This window comes from Arabidopsis thaliana, chromosome 5, assembly GCF_000001735.4.
Source record: "Arabidopsis thaliana chromosome 5, partial sequence".
Taxonomy (NCBI): Eukaryota; Viridiplantae; Streptophyta; class Magnoliopsida; order Brassicales; family Brassicaceae; genus Arabidopsis; species Arabidopsis thaliana.
Genome location: NC_003076.8, coordinates 15,491,559 through 15,506,269, shown reverse-complemented (window position 1 = coordinate 15,506,269; position 14,711 = coordinate 15,491,559). Strand labels below are relative to the sequence as shown.

The 14,711-nt window shown below is 38.8% G+C and overlaps 1 protein-coding gene and 1 pseudogene across 3 annotated transcripts; one reads left to right on the top strand and one right to left on the bottom strand.

The window, feature by feature from the left end:
* Positions 1-2,000: 2,000 nt before the first annotated feature.
* AT5G38710 (Methylenetetrahydrofolate reductase family protein) lies at positions 2,001-5,144 on the bottom strand. Of its 2 annotated transcripts, NM_123232.3 has the most exons (4): positions 4,427-5,144; positions 2,902-3,553; positions 2,578-2,818; positions 2,001-2,404 (listed from the first exon to the last, which is right to left on the bottom strand). In NM_123232.3, the coding sequence occupies exons 1-4, from the start codon at positions 4,928-4,930 to the stop codon at positions 2,371-2,373; spliced, it is 1,431 nt and encodes a 476-aa protein (NP_198687.1). In that variant the 5' UTR covers positions 4,931-5,144; the 3' UTR covers positions 2,001-2,370. The 2 variants fall into 2 exon arrangements, with proteins under 2 accessions (NP_198687.1, NP_001330954.1); NM_001344262.1 differs by lacking the exon at positions 2,001-2,404 and having other exon boundaries at positions 2,526-2,818; positions 4,427-5,086.
* Positions 5,145-9,023: 3,879 nt separating this feature from the next.
* Positions 9,024-14,228, top strand: AT5G38705 (annotated as a pseudogene; the record flags this gene model as incomplete). Its single annotated transcript has 1 exon — positions 9,024-14,228.
* Positions 14,229-14,711: the final 483 nt, after the last annotated feature.

The window sequence follows — 14,711 nt, the reverse complement described above, 5'->3', positions numbered from 1 at the left end:
AACTTTTTCAGCAATGTAAACCTATAAACAAAGCATCTATCTGACTATCTCTGATTCCAAATCATATTAGGTTCTTCACAAACAACAGACTTGGAAACTCAATAAACCCAAAGCGTTGATACATTTTAATGTCACAAAGACATAAAAGCTTAGTTAAATGTTTCCTGAAATATACGTATTTGTCTTAAATTGTTTAGTAGTTGATAAAATTTTCCAATTAGTAAAATCATCTACGCCCGTGCTATGCACGGGCCATAAAGCTAGTTATGTGTAAATTGACCAAAAACCCATTTTAATTCCTCTTCCTTCCAAAAAATAAAAATAGAACCGTAAAAAACGAAAATAATAAAAGAAATTAACTGCTTTACGGGCAACAATATTCAGACGTATCTAGTAGTATAGTGGTAACGATTCCTTGCTCAACTTCCCATACATGGGTTCGAGTCCCATGACTATTTTTTCGAAAAACAATTTTTTTTCTTATTTCAGTTTTGTTTAAAATCTAAACAATTATACTAATTACTAAGTTTCTTTTTATTTTATTATACTAAAATTTTTTTTGGTAGGGTTCTTATACTGATTTTTTTAACATTAAATTATTCACAAAACAATTGAAATTGTTTTTAAAACCTAATTTTCTCTAAAAGACGATTTATATTCTTCTTTGATTACCATCAAAAATCAAAACTCTAACAAAATTGGACAGCTTCTTCTTGAAACTGAAGATTATAAAAAATTATTTCCATTCGACTATGTCTAAGGAAATATGGTAACTGATTTTAGTAAATCTGTCATAACAAGCTAAAAGAAAATAAAACTGTCACAACAGGTCATTATATTTTAGAAAACAAATCTGCCATCAAACGACAGATATTTTATAAAAGTACAAAAATCTGTTATAACATAAAATAAGTTTGTCATAACATTGAAAAAATCGGTTATCGTTAGACGTCATTCTAGTAATTATTTTTTTGACAATAAATCTGTTACAATATGAAAGATATTTTTAACAAAATTATAAAATTGTCATTATTTATCGTAAAAAACATCCACAAAAATAAAAATTTATCAATTTATATGAAAGTTTGTGGTTAAATAAATAAAAAATCTGTCAATCAAATTAAATCTGCTATAATTTATAAATCTGTCATAACTATCTTTTAAAAAGTCTGTCAACCAAAAAAGTCTGCCATAAAAAATCTGTCGCAGTTAAACAAGTCTGCGGAATAAAAATAAATCTGTCATAACTAAACGATAGACTTTTATAAAATTGCTGGAATTTTTTTAAAAGGGTATCTTTGTATTTATTTTATTTTCAACACATAAGAAAAGGGTATTTTAGACAAGAAAAGAACCAATTTAACATCAATATTTTTGAAGACATTCTAGTAATTAATCTCATTATTTGGGTTAATCTAGTTTTTTTCTCTTAAAGGTTTCTCAAACACCATCCAAATAATACTATTTTTGAAGTCTTTTGTTTCAACTTTGCAGAAAATGTTGTTAGTCAATTTCACGAAGTTGAATTTGATCAACAACATAGTTCTAGTATTTCCGATGAGCTTTTATGGTCACATAGTTCCTAGTATTCCCGTTGACCAGTAAAAAAAAATCTTCGATTAAAAGAAGAGTGTGAAATTTATCCAAAAAAAAGAAGATCATTATAAACCATTTTGGCATGTTCTGATTTTCTAATTCAGCACATCTATTGAGTTTTTGTTTTTTAATCTCACATATCTTCTTCTCAAGCAAAAAAAGAGTAAAACCAAAATCAATAAATTGGTCGATTGATCCCAACCCATCAACTTTAATGGGTTAAATATGTCCCTTTGTAATCTGAATTGGTTGATGAGTCTAATGTGTTTGTAACATGGGATATTGTAATAGGTTTGATGGGTTACTTGTTTCTTTTTTTCATCATCATCATCATATCATTATCATCATACAATAATCATCATTATCATCTTCTCACTTTGTCCAAAAAAAAAAATATATCATCTTCTCACTATGATCATCATCAATCCATCACCATTCCCAACAATTTTATATGATTAACAAGTTGTGGTCCTTCTAGAGTTAATATATTTTTGTGTTGATCCTTCTTCTGGTCCTTAGTTGTGATACATTTTTCCTTTAGATTTTTTTTTCCGAAATGAAACATGAAGAACATACTTTAAAAAAAAATCATAGTGAATATTAAAAAAAAAATATAAATTCATGATTAAGCAAAAAATGAAATATGCAAATTGCATTTTCATTGATCACTAATGAATTATACATTTGTGGATATTTTGCTACTCCATTTATATATAATTTTAAAATCTATATTTGCCATATTCCATGAATGAAACACATTTATCTCCTGTGTCTTCACCAAGCCATAACTCTTCTCTTAAGCTCCTTCCTACAAATACACAAACAAATCAACACATTGTTAAGACCAAAATCTAGGCAGAAACCGAAGTTTTCCAAACCGGTACTGACTCAATCAAAGTGTTAAACGGGTGAACTTGCCTGTTATAGAACCGGAAACTATATAATCAATGACTAAACCAGAGTGTTAAACTGAGGAGTTACCTCATAAGTTGGCGGTCTAAAGCACCTGTGGACATCATACCCCGATTCTCATATGCCCGCCGGATAAGGTATGGAATTGCAGTATCAACCGGCCCGTATGGCATGTACTTACTCACATTGAAACCGGCCCTTTTCAATCCAAAAGATAACGCATCCGACATCCCGTAAAGCTGCGCAAACTCGATCTTCCCGTTTTCTTTATTGATCCCTAGCTCACTTGCTTTTCTTGCCCCTAGTTTACCTATCATGGATCATAAAAAGAAAAAATGAATTTTCATGTGTAAGATTTTTTTATGGAGTAATAAGTATGGTTCAATGTCTTACCCGAGTCTGTGTTATGCGTAGCTAGAATGACCGCAATGCCTGATCCATTTGAGGCTTTCTCCATAAGGAAACTCATACAGTCATTGTAGCAATCATGTGTATTTTGAATTGTGTCGTGAACCGGTGACTTGTAACCCAAGGAATCTGCTAACTTAGCTTCACTAGACATATAAGCACCTCTCACCAATTTAAACCCAATAGGAACATTCATTTTCTCTGACTCTCGTAAAGCCAAGTGTAATCTCTCTCCAGCATCTTTCAAGTAGGCTTGAATCGTGTTGTAAACTATAGGTCGATCTTTATCCGAATTGAACATAATCGCCGACCAATACGCCATGTAATCGATTGCTGGTTGGAGAATGGTGTCTTCGGCATCAATTAGTAACGGTACGTTCGATTCTTGACATCTAAGACACACGGATTTGAGGCGTTCATGAGCTTTTTCAAGCTCTCGTTCTTCCTCTACGGTTAATGGTTCCGGTTCAGACGTTGTGTGGTACAGAGGACTTAAGCCGGAGAAAACCGGAAATGAATTGAGTTTCCATGGAAGTTTGAAATTAGGGTTCTTGTATTGCCACCGAAGCAAATCACTAACCCGTTTTAGGACATTCATTGGACAAATCGCTGTGATCTTGACCACCACTGAGCTTAACTGTTCAGACAAAACCCAATAAAAAGTTTATTAGCAGTAGAACCGGTTTAAACCGATATTAAAGTAAACGAGGAATATTCCTAGCGTGTGGTTGACAATTCTGATTCAAATATGTCCTCATTGCGTGATTAACGTGTTAACTTTGAAGTCTGACGAGGAACCGACGTGACTTTGATTGTTATTTCATATTTACAGACAAAAAAAAAAAAAAAAAAAAAAAACTAAAATTCAGACAAGTCGTTTAAAACAAACAAAGAAGAAATCGTTATCGAAAAAAAAATCAGACAAGTTGGTGTTCTTTTTTGTTTTTTAAGGTTTATTAAACGGGGTAGTCTCTTTTGTAATTTAATTTATTATATATTTGTATTTCTTATAAAGGTTATAATTGGTCGGTTACTCCACGTTTTTGGAGTGGCAGATATTGAAAACAAAAAATCTAGTGGCATCATTTTTCAAAAAATAAAAATATCTGAAAACATATAGAAGAATCGAACTGGTGGAGGTAGTTTTGTGTCAAATTATCCAACAGAAAATTAATATAAACATAGCAAAGAACTATTGGGGTCAATTGACCTCATTTCTCTCCATTTGCCTCTACACGACTACACCTATAAACATGTATAGTGGTTTGTTTGTAGATCCGACTTGCACAAAGTGATTATATATGTAACCCCTCTAAAAATATTTGATCAGTATTAAAGTGATGGTTATATCGAATAATTAAAGTAATTCTAAACCAAAACAGAAAGAAAACAAATTACCGTGAAAACTTATGAAGAGTTTGCTTTGGAAAAAATAGAGAAATGTATAGAAAAAGTCTAAAAGATGAAATTTTGAGACAAGACAAAAAAAATAGATTTGAGAATGTCTTACGTGAGACGAAGGTAGGGTTTTAGCAGCTTCGACGGTTTCAATGAATTTTTGAATGTTTTCATCACATGCGCCACCGTCTTCAGCGTGTTCTACGCCGTACACTAACATACCTTTAAGTCCCGTCGACTCATACACGCTACTCACGCGCCTTGCTGCGGCAGCCGCGTCTTCACCGGCGCAGAAATGGTCGTAAAACGTTCCTTTCACGATACGGAGTACTAGATCGCGTGTAACGGTCGTGTCCATGAGCTTGGAACTCATGAGCCACGAGCCAAGATCGACCATAGGGCCTATGGACGTGGCATGGAGAATTGCGGTTGAGCGGAGGAGGGTGGAGATTGGGACAGAAGCAAAGAGTCGAGCTTGGTCGGAGAGATCTAGATCAACTTCTGGTTTTGGTTGGTCAAAGGAAAGGATTTCTGGGATGATGGTGGTCGGAGGACCGACGGGACTCACGGTGGAGAAACGGTGGATGAGGTTTGGTCGGAGGAAACGGTTTGCCATTTAAACTCTTAAGAACGTTTTGTTTTCTTTCTTTTGTTCTGTTTTTGGGTTTCTCTTTTTATTTTTCACAAGCGTTTTTGTGTGTTGGGGTTTGTGTGTATTTGTGTTATTGCTACATATATTTATAATTTTATACAATCAAGCTTTATGTGTGTGTGTACATATGTTTGGTAATAATCTAATAGATGTCAATATACGTTACTATATGTCTTATTAGGATAATATCATAGTAGAAGTTTAAATGTTCTTAAAATTGATAGAATCCGGAAAAAATTATCAAAAATTAGGAGAGAATCTTTCAAAAAATGAAAATTGCCTAATTTTGGTTTGACGGGAGTTATAGAATTTTCAAACAAAATAATGATGGATAAGTCATTTCAGCTTCTCATTTATTTGTTAATATATATATATATATGGATTTACATATTAATGGACTGAAAGAAAAATCTCGTACATACAAACAAAAAAATATATAATTTATTCAATTAATGTTTTAAAAAATTGATTCTATTTAAATAAAAATGTGTTTGATCAAAGTTACTGAAAGTATTAAAATTGAAAGTCTTAGTTTTAATTATTTTATGGCAAACTATATTAGTCTATCAGAAATTATTATATTTATAATTTATGAATCTAATTAATATAATTTTTAATATAATGGTGAGATTCATGATTTTAGTAATAAATCAGTTTCTTCAAATTTTAATTTATTAAACAAATAAGGTTTAAATCATCCAAAATAAATTTGGGTCTCTTGAAGTATAAAAAAATATTGGAGGTTTAGGGGCTGGTTACCATTTTAAATAGATAAACTCTAAACTTTTGATAGGCATATTTTGAAGTTATATAGCTTATCTTCATAATTTGCATAACAAATATCACGTGGCTTTTTGATGTTGACTTGACGTCAATACTACGTGGTTTTCTAATTTTAGTTGCAATTTATGGTCTCATTAATAGGAGATCATAATAATAATCCATATATAGTTCTTGATAGGTAAATTCCGCATTCGTTATATCAAAGAAACCGTAATGAAAGTTAATGCGATAAATAAGATTCGGATTGAAGCATAGTAAATCCCAAGAGTTACTAAACGTGATAATTATATTTGCAGATAAGGATTTAACAATGAAATGGAATCAAAAATCTAAAATGAAATAAAACTAATTAATTTGGAGTAAAGAGTAAGAGAAGAATTTCGCCGTAATTTTCTGACAGAACATATTTGTTTCGGAAAAACAAAAATCTATTAAGAAAGTCGAGTCAGAGACACCAAGGACGTGACCTGTGTGACCATACGAGATGTCATTGGATAGATAGAATTATTTAATGGATATGATTATTTAATAGAAAGTAATAAAGTAAGAATTCTGATGAAGATTTGTCTTCGTGAGTCGGTGGATGGTGAATCGGATGCAACATTCAGACCTGAATTTATGAGAATCTTTGACTTTACTCAATTGGAATCTTGAGACATGAATTTAGCAAGATTCTCTGCCTAAACAACGTAAACACCACTAAATATTAGTGACAATAAAAGATAAGGTACCCAACAAAACTATGGACTATGGTTCAATTGTTCTTTTTTTGTGAGGAGATTAAAATTCGTTTGTTATTTTTGGCTTTGGAATTAGAGGGGTATTGGTTTTGTTGAGTGGACTTGTCTTTTATTTATGGTGGACTAGCCAAAAATTATTTAATTATCACAAGTTTAATTGGACGTTTTTGCCAAATTCAGATATATCTAATAATGTTTTAAAAAAAACATTATATTTGTATATATGTTTTTGCTTGTATGTTTGATCAAAATCGAATTGTATTCATCAACATTTTCTTTTTGATAACTTTGACGTACGTTTATTCTTCTTCATTTCCTTTCTTCCTAATGAAACTGAAATGCTTAATGGTGTTCTACAACTAGACGTTACTAATATTGAAAAGTCAATATCATATGATATGATAAGATTCATATCATATCTATCTTTATTTTGTACAAGATTAATTCGTTTAACAAGAAAATAATAACAAGATTATTTCAACAATGCAGGTAAAAAAATATATATATATATATAGCAAGACAAGGGATATTTTATTTTTATTTGTTTTTGGTGGATGGTAAGGAGACAAATGTTTATTCAACAAAAAAAAAAAGGAACTACAAAGGGACATCATATCATTCGGACATAATGCTAAACCACATGATTTAGTCACATTTTTATACCTAAATACCTATTCTCTCCGTTTCATATTAAAGGGATAATTTTAACAAAAATATATGTAGTGCACATGTATACATATATACGGTATAGGAAACTTGTGAAACTCAACCCCTGACATACAAAAATTGAAAATGTGTGTCAATAAAGTTCATCCTGATTTGTGATTATGCATCAAAAGAAACATAATTAGATATTAATTTGATCAGATTTGGATATTCTATAGGTGTATACATTTTCCGGTGAAAACAAATTTTAATAAATCTATAAAGTAGTAAACTATCAAATTAATTTAGTCACAGTGTGTATACTCTAATTGATGAGTCTTCTCCCTTAATTCCAGAAAAAAAAAAAAGGAAATTAAGAGGTTTCGTTGGGCCTAAGCAACTACAGAAAATTAAAACTCCTTGTCTTTCCTTTTTTCTAAACACCAAAACGCACTACATATATTCGATCTATCCAATGATTCTGTAACGCCCGTGAACCAGAAAATTGGTTAGGGTTTGTTTTTAAATTATCCGGTTTAATTGGTTGGGTTAATTAGAAACCCTAGAGTTTGCCTATAAAAGAAGGAAACTCGAAATTAGGGCTTTAGTTAGCCACTTTTCGTTTTATAAAGGAGAAAAAGAGAGAAAAGGAGAATGAGCAGAATCGTTAGGGTTTGGGAGAAATCAGTTTCGTCATATCAAATCGTGGTAAAAGGTAACGAAATTTGGTAGAGTTATTTCCAAATCCTTTATCGTTATTCTCCAGTTTACAGAATTAGATTTGGATTAAAATTGGTTGAGTTATTCGCAGTTTCGTGAGACACGTTTTCTCAGACGCGAATTAAGACCAGCGGAGATTGAAACTGAGATCGTGGTCTCGTCTGTTTTCCGATCGGCACGAGATTTTGTGGGCCGCTTTGTGACGTCTGCAGTTAGGATTTCACTGGAGCGATTGAATAGTTAACAATTAGCTTGTATTTTAGGGTTTCGTCTTTGAGACTGCTTGTTTCTGGTGTTTTCCTGTCCAGTTTGCTTCAAGGTTGCTTTTGGTTGTGGACTTGTTGTACGACGTTTCTGGACTGTTTTAGACGCAAGGAGAGTCTCTCCTGGGTTTAATTGCTATTAGAATCAATTTGTTAAGGTGAGTGCGTGACCATGAGCTTATCTGAGCGATTGGGTTGTGTGATTTGTTTTGTGTGATGATATGTAGGTGTGGTGAATGTGTTTTGGGTGAATTGTTCAATGACTGGTTTGTTTGTATTGTATTCGTGATTTTACCTTTGTATTTGCTTGTGTGTATAGCTCGTAGATGGGAGGATCGCCTCACTAAGTATTTATGATAATATTTACGCATCTCATTGTGTTGTTGATGCAGGTAAAGATAAAGTGTGATCCTGGAATCATGGAAAGAAGAGAGGATGATCTAGGAACTCGTTTGTTTTATTTTTGGTGTTTTTGGTTATTGGAACCCGGTTAGGATTGTCAGTTATTCTTGGTTTTGTTGGTCGAATTATTTATTTATTCATAAAATAGTATTTTTGACTTGCGGTTTAATTATTATGTTATTGGTTGGTTTAATTAGATATTTATGAGAATATTTAATTATATTTAATAAAAAAATGAGTCGGGTTGTTTCAATTTGGTATCAGAGCGATTACGGTTCTAGGATGTGTAGAAAAATTAATTGATGAATTATTTTCCTGTTGATTGATGTGGGATGAGCTAGGGTGTTAGCATATTGAGGATTGATTATGGAGTGTTTAGTCAATTGTGTGTTGTTGGAGTCCTAGCATCATCTTCTCCGAGCCTTAAATGAGATTCCACGGTAAGTTGTTTGTGATATATTCGTTTGTTTTAGTTTCTTAACCATTTGTTCTTGAGTAGCGCAGATGGTTAGAGGAGCTGGAGTTCGTGGTCGCGGTCGTGGTCGCGGTAGGGGACGAGTCCTCGAGGGTACCGGCGAGAGTGATGGCCACAGTGCCACAGTTGAGCAGAGTGTGGGTTCGCAGCCTGAGTTTGTGGAGCCCGGGGTTAGGAACGGTCTTAGTGCCGATATAGCTGGTGTAGCCGGAGTGGGGGCTGGTGGAGCTGGTGTCGGTACCGGTGTGCATGCCGTTGGTGCTGAGGGCCCAGGAGTGATGGGTGCTGCAGCTGGAGGAGCTCAGGTTCCAGAGGTTGGTTTGGCGGGCCTGTTGAGGCAGTTGTTGGAGCGGTTACCAGGTGTGGTACCAGTGGAGGCTCCAGTTGCGCCACGAGTGGCGGAGGTGCAGCAGCGGGCTGCGCTTGCTGAGGAGGTTCCATCTTATTTGAGGATGATGGAGCAGTTGCAGAGGATTAGCACCGGTTATTTTTCTGGTGGTACTAGTCGTGAGGAGGCCGACAGTTGGAGGTCGCGGGTTGAGCGGAACTTCAGTTCGAGCAGATGCCCGGCGGAGTATCGGGTAGATCTAGCAGTGCTTTTTCTAGAGGGGGATGCACATTTATGGTGGCGGAGTGTGACTGCCAGGAGGAGGCAGACGGATATGTCTTGGGCAGATTTCGTGGCTGAGTTTAATGCCAAGTACTTTCCGCAGGAGGCGCTCGACCGTATGGAAGCGCGTTTTCTTGAGCTGACACAGGGTAAACGGTCGGTTCAGGAGTATGACCGGGAGTTTAACCGACTTTTGGTGTATGCAGGTCGGGGCATGGAGGATGACCAGGCCCAGATGAGGAGGTTCTTGAAGGGACTTCGACCGGATTTGAGAGTGCGGTGTAGAGTGTCGCAGTACGCCACGAAGGCGGCACTGGTGGAGACGGCTGCTGAGGTAGAAGAGGACCTTCAGAGGCAGGTGGTGGGAGTGAGTCCAGCGGTAGAACCGAAGAAGACTCAGCAGCAGGTGACACCTAGCAAGGGCGGCAAACCTGCACAGGGGCAGAAGAGGAAGTGAGATCATCCTTCCAGAGCTGGACAGGGTGGTCGTGCAGGATTGCACGCAGCGAGCTGAGACGGGGGAGTGCTACCACTGTAGGGAGAGGGGACATCTCCACGTCAAGGTTGCTGGAGGGCAGTTTCTAGCGGTTTTGGGGAGAGCGAAGGGTGTAGATATTCAGATTGCAGGGGAGTCAATGCCAGCAGATTTGATTATCAGCCCTGTAGAGTTGTATGATGTTATTCTGGGAATGGATTGGTTGGATTATTACAGAGTACATCTTGACTGCCACCGTGGGAGAGTTTCTTTTGAGCGGCCAGAGGGAAGGTTGGTTTATCAGGGAGTGAGACCTATCTCAGGGAGTCTCGTCATCTCTGTAGTGCAGGCAGAGAAAATGATCGAGAAGGGCTGCGAGGCTTACCTGGTGACGATATTTATGCCGGAGTCTGTGGGGCAGGTAGCAGTGAGCGACATTCGGGTTGTTCAGGAGTTCGAGGATGTGTTTCAATCGTTGCAGGGATTACCACCATCACGTTCTGATCCTTTCACGATTGAGTTGGAATCAGGGACAGCGCCGTTGTCTAAGGCACCCTACAGGATGGCTCCAGCAGAGATGGCAGAGCTAAAGAAGCAGCTAGAGGATTTGTTGGGTAAGAGATTCATTCGTCCTAGTACTTCACCTTGGGGAGCGCCGGTGTTATTTGTGAAAAAGAAGGACGGGAGTTTCGCTTATGTATTGACTACCGAGAGTTGAACCGGGTCACTGTGAGGAACAGATACCCTTTGCCAAGGATCGATAAGTTGTTGGATCAGTTGAGGGGTGCTACTTGTTTATCCAAAATCGATTTGACGTCGGGTTGTCATCAGATCCCGATAGCGGAGGCAGATGTTCGCAAGACTGCTTTCAGGACGAGATATGGACATTTTGAGTTCGTGGTGATGCCTTTCGGGTTGACTAATGCACCTGCAGTGTTCATGAGGTTGATGAACAGCGTGTTCCAGAAGTTTTTGGATGAGTTTGTTATCATCTTTATTGATGACGTTCTGGTGTATTCTAAGAGTCATGAGGAGCATGAGGTACATCTGAGGAGAGTGATGGAGAAGCTGCGGGAGCAGAAGTTGTTCGCTAAGTTGAGTAAGTGCAGTTTCTAGCAGAGAGAAATGGGTTTTCTGGGTCACATTGTTTCTACAGAGGGAGTTTCAGTGGATCCAGAGAAGATTGAGGCTATCAGAGATTGGCCTAAACCGACGAATGCCACTGAGATCAGGAGTTTTCTTGGGTTGGCAGGGTATTACAGGATGTTCGTCAAGGGGTTTGCGAGTATGGCACAGCCGATGACTAAGCTGACAGGGAAGGATGTTCCTTTTGTGTGGTCACTGGAGTGCGAGGAGGGTTTCGTGAGCCTGAAGGAGATGTTGACGAGTACACCAGTGTTAGCATTGCCAGAGCATGGACAGCCTTACATGGTGTATACTGATGCCTCGAGAGTTGGTTTGGGTTGTGTTCTAATGCAGCGTGAAAAGGTTATTGCTTATGCATCACGACAGTTGAGGAAGCATGAGGGCAACTATCCTACTCACGATTTGGAGATGGCTGCAGTAATCTTTGCCTTGAAGATTTGGAGGTCTTATCTTTATGGCAGAAAAGTGCAGGTGTTCACGGATCATAAGAGTTTAAAGTATATCTTCACTCAGCCAGAGCTGAACCTGAGGCAGAGGCGATGGATGGAGTTGGTGGCTGATTATGATCTGGAGATAGCTTACCATCCCGGTAAGGCTAATGTGGTTGCAGACGCGTTGACCGGTAAGCGCGTGGGCGCGGCTCCAGGACAGAGTGTTGAGGCCTTGGTGAGTGAGATTGGTGCTTTGCGGTTGTGTGCTGTTGCACGAGAGCCATTGGGATTGGAAGTTGTGGATCGAGCAGATCTTCTGACTAGAGTTCGGTTGGCTCAGGAGAAGGATGAGGGGTTGATTGCGGCTTTTAAGGCAGAGGGCTCTGAGTATCAGTTTGCAGCTAATGGGACTATCCTTGTGTATGGACGAGTTTGTGTGCCTAAGGATGAGTAGTTGCGACGGGAGATCTTGAGTGAGGCTCATGCGAGCATATTTTCCATTCATCCAAGAGCGACAAAAATGTACCGAGACCTCAAGCGGTACTATCAGTGGGTCGGGATGAAGAGGGATGTAGCTAATTGGGTTGCAGAGTGCGATGTTTGCCAGTTAGTTAAGGCTGAGCATCAGGTGCCAGGTGGCATGTTGCAGAGTTTACCCATTCCTGAGTGGAAGTGGAATTTTATCACGATGGATTTTATGGTTGGGTTGCCTGTGTCGCGAACCAAAGATGCTATTTGGGTGATCGTGGACCGTCTGACTAAGTCAGCACATTTTCTGACCATCAGAAAAACCGATGGAGCGGCGGTGTCGGCTAAGAAATATGTGAGCGAGATCGTGAAGTTGCATTGAGTACCTGTGAGTATTGTGTCAGACAGGGATTCCAAGTTTACTTCTGCATTTTGGAGAGCGTTTCAGGCAGAGATGGGTACTAAGGTGCAGATGAGCACGACTTATCATCCACAGACAGATGGGCAATCTGAGAGGACTATTCAGACGCTTGAGGATATGTTGCGGATGTGTGCCTTGGATTGGGAAGGTCATTGGGCGGATCACTTGAGTCTGGTAGAGTTTGCTTATAACAATAGCTATCAGGCGAGTATTGGGATGGCTCCTTTTGAAGCGTTGTACGGGAGGCCATGCAGGACACCGTTATGCTGGACCCAAGTGGGGGAGAGGAGCATATATGGTGCAGATTATGTTCAGGAGACCAGAGAGAGGATCCGGATTCTTAAGCTGAACATGAAGGAAGCTCAGGATCGACAGCGGAGTTATGCTGACAAGAGGAGGAGAGAGCTTGAGTTTGAGGTTGGGGACAGAGTGTATCTTAAGATGGCCATGTTGCGAGGTCCGAACAGGTCTATCTCAGAGACTAAGTTGAGTCCGAGGTACATGGGTCCGTTCAGGATTGTTGAGAGGGTGGGACCAGTGGCATACAGGTTAGAGTTGCCTGATGTTATGCGTGCGTTTCACAAAGTCTTTCATGTGTCGATGCTGAGGAAGTGTCTTCACAAGGATGATGAGGTGTTGGCTAAGATTCCAGAGGATCTTCAGCCCAACATGACTTTGGAGGCGAGACCAGTGAGGGTTCTCGAGAGGAGGATCAAGGAACTTCGGCGGAAGAAGATTCCTTTGATCAAAGTCTTGTGGGACTGCGATGGTGTGATAGAGGAGACTTGGGAGCCAGAGGCGAGGATGAAGGCAAGGTTCAAGAAGTGGTTAGAGAAGCTGGTTGTTGCATGAGTTTGCCTTTCCTTGGTTTCCAGTTTCAGTGTTGTTGAGTTTTTGAGTTTTTGAGTTGTTGTTCTTATTTCTCTTTCATTTGTATTTTCGTTTGGAGTTGTAACGATCATGACAGTTGATGATTAATAAGATGAGTATTTTTTCTTGGATTTGACTTGAGTTGTCTTATTTAAGATTGTGTTGTGCGGTTTCCAAAAATGGAAAGTTTCCTAGAAAGGACTTGTCTATTTTCGGAAAGTTTGAGTAAACAACGTAAGAGAAAGGTGTGTTTACGAGATGGCCGGGAGTTGGTCATAAGGATGTTTTCGAGGGGATATGATGGATGGTGAGGCATAGAGGTGTCTTACGCGAATCCATGAGAGAGTCTGGAGATATGCTCGGAAGCGTTTAGTATTGTTGCTCGAGGGACATGAGGGTTCCAACGACTCGTGAGGAGCGGGGTATGCTCCTGAGGTACCGGTAACTCGAGGGACATGGTGTCTTTAGAGTACGAGGGGTACGGTGGCTTCGGGTGACGATCCGAGAGCACGCTTTAGGGTGACGACCCGAGAGCGAGTTTTGTGGTATTATTTTCTCCAAGTGTCGTAACTCGATGACTTTGTGGCTGAGAGTGAGCCGACACAACTCAGGGTTTGACTTTGAGTGGGGAAGATAATATGTGTGATACCCGAGATACCGTAGGCCGAGGCCTGAAAGTGACGGTTTATGCTCGAAGATTGCGGTCTGAGAGTGGAGAGTGAGTTGTGAGCAACAATGACTAGTAAATCGTGAGTATATCGACTGGATAGAGAGACCTAGAGGGGGTCTGGTTGGAGGGAGTGCGGACTATAGTGATGGTTGCACGGAGTTCCTCGGAGTGGAAGGGTGAAGCTAGATTCGAGGACGAATCTATGTTAGTGGGGGAGAATTGTAACGCCCGTGAACCGGAAAATCGGTTAGGGTTTGTTTTTAAATCATCCGGTTTAATTGGTTGGGTTAATTGGAAACCCTAGAGTGTGCCTTTAAAAGAAGGAAACTCGAAATTAGGGCTTTAGTTAGCCACTTTTCGTTTTATAAAGGAGAAAAAGAGAGAAAAAGAGAATGAGCAGAATCGTTAGGGTTTGGGAGAAATCAGTTTCGTCATATCAAATCGTGGTAAAAGGTAACGAAATTTGGTAAAGTTATTTCCAAATCCTTTATCGTTTTTCTCCAGTTTACAGAATTAGATTTGGATTAAAATTGGTTGAGTTATTCGCAGTTTCGTGAGACACGTTTTCTCAGACGCGAATTAGGACCAGCGGAGATTGAAACTGAGATCGTGGTCTCGTCTGTTTT

Excerpts from the sequence above, each read along its gene's own strand:
- AT5G38710 (NM_123232.3), bottom strand. The coding sequence starts at position 4,930 with ATGGCAAACCGTTTCCTCCGACCAAACCTCATCCACCGTTTCTCCACC. Across the intron at positions 2,819-2,901 it reads TACGCATAACACAGACTCGG|GTAAACTAGGGGCAAGAAAA; the intron begins GTAAGACATTGA and ends GATCCATGATAG. Across the intron at positions 2,405-2,577 it reads TTAGACCGCCAACTTATGAG|GAAGGAGCTTAAGAGAAGAG; the intron begins GTAACTCCTCAG and ends GTGTATTTGTAG.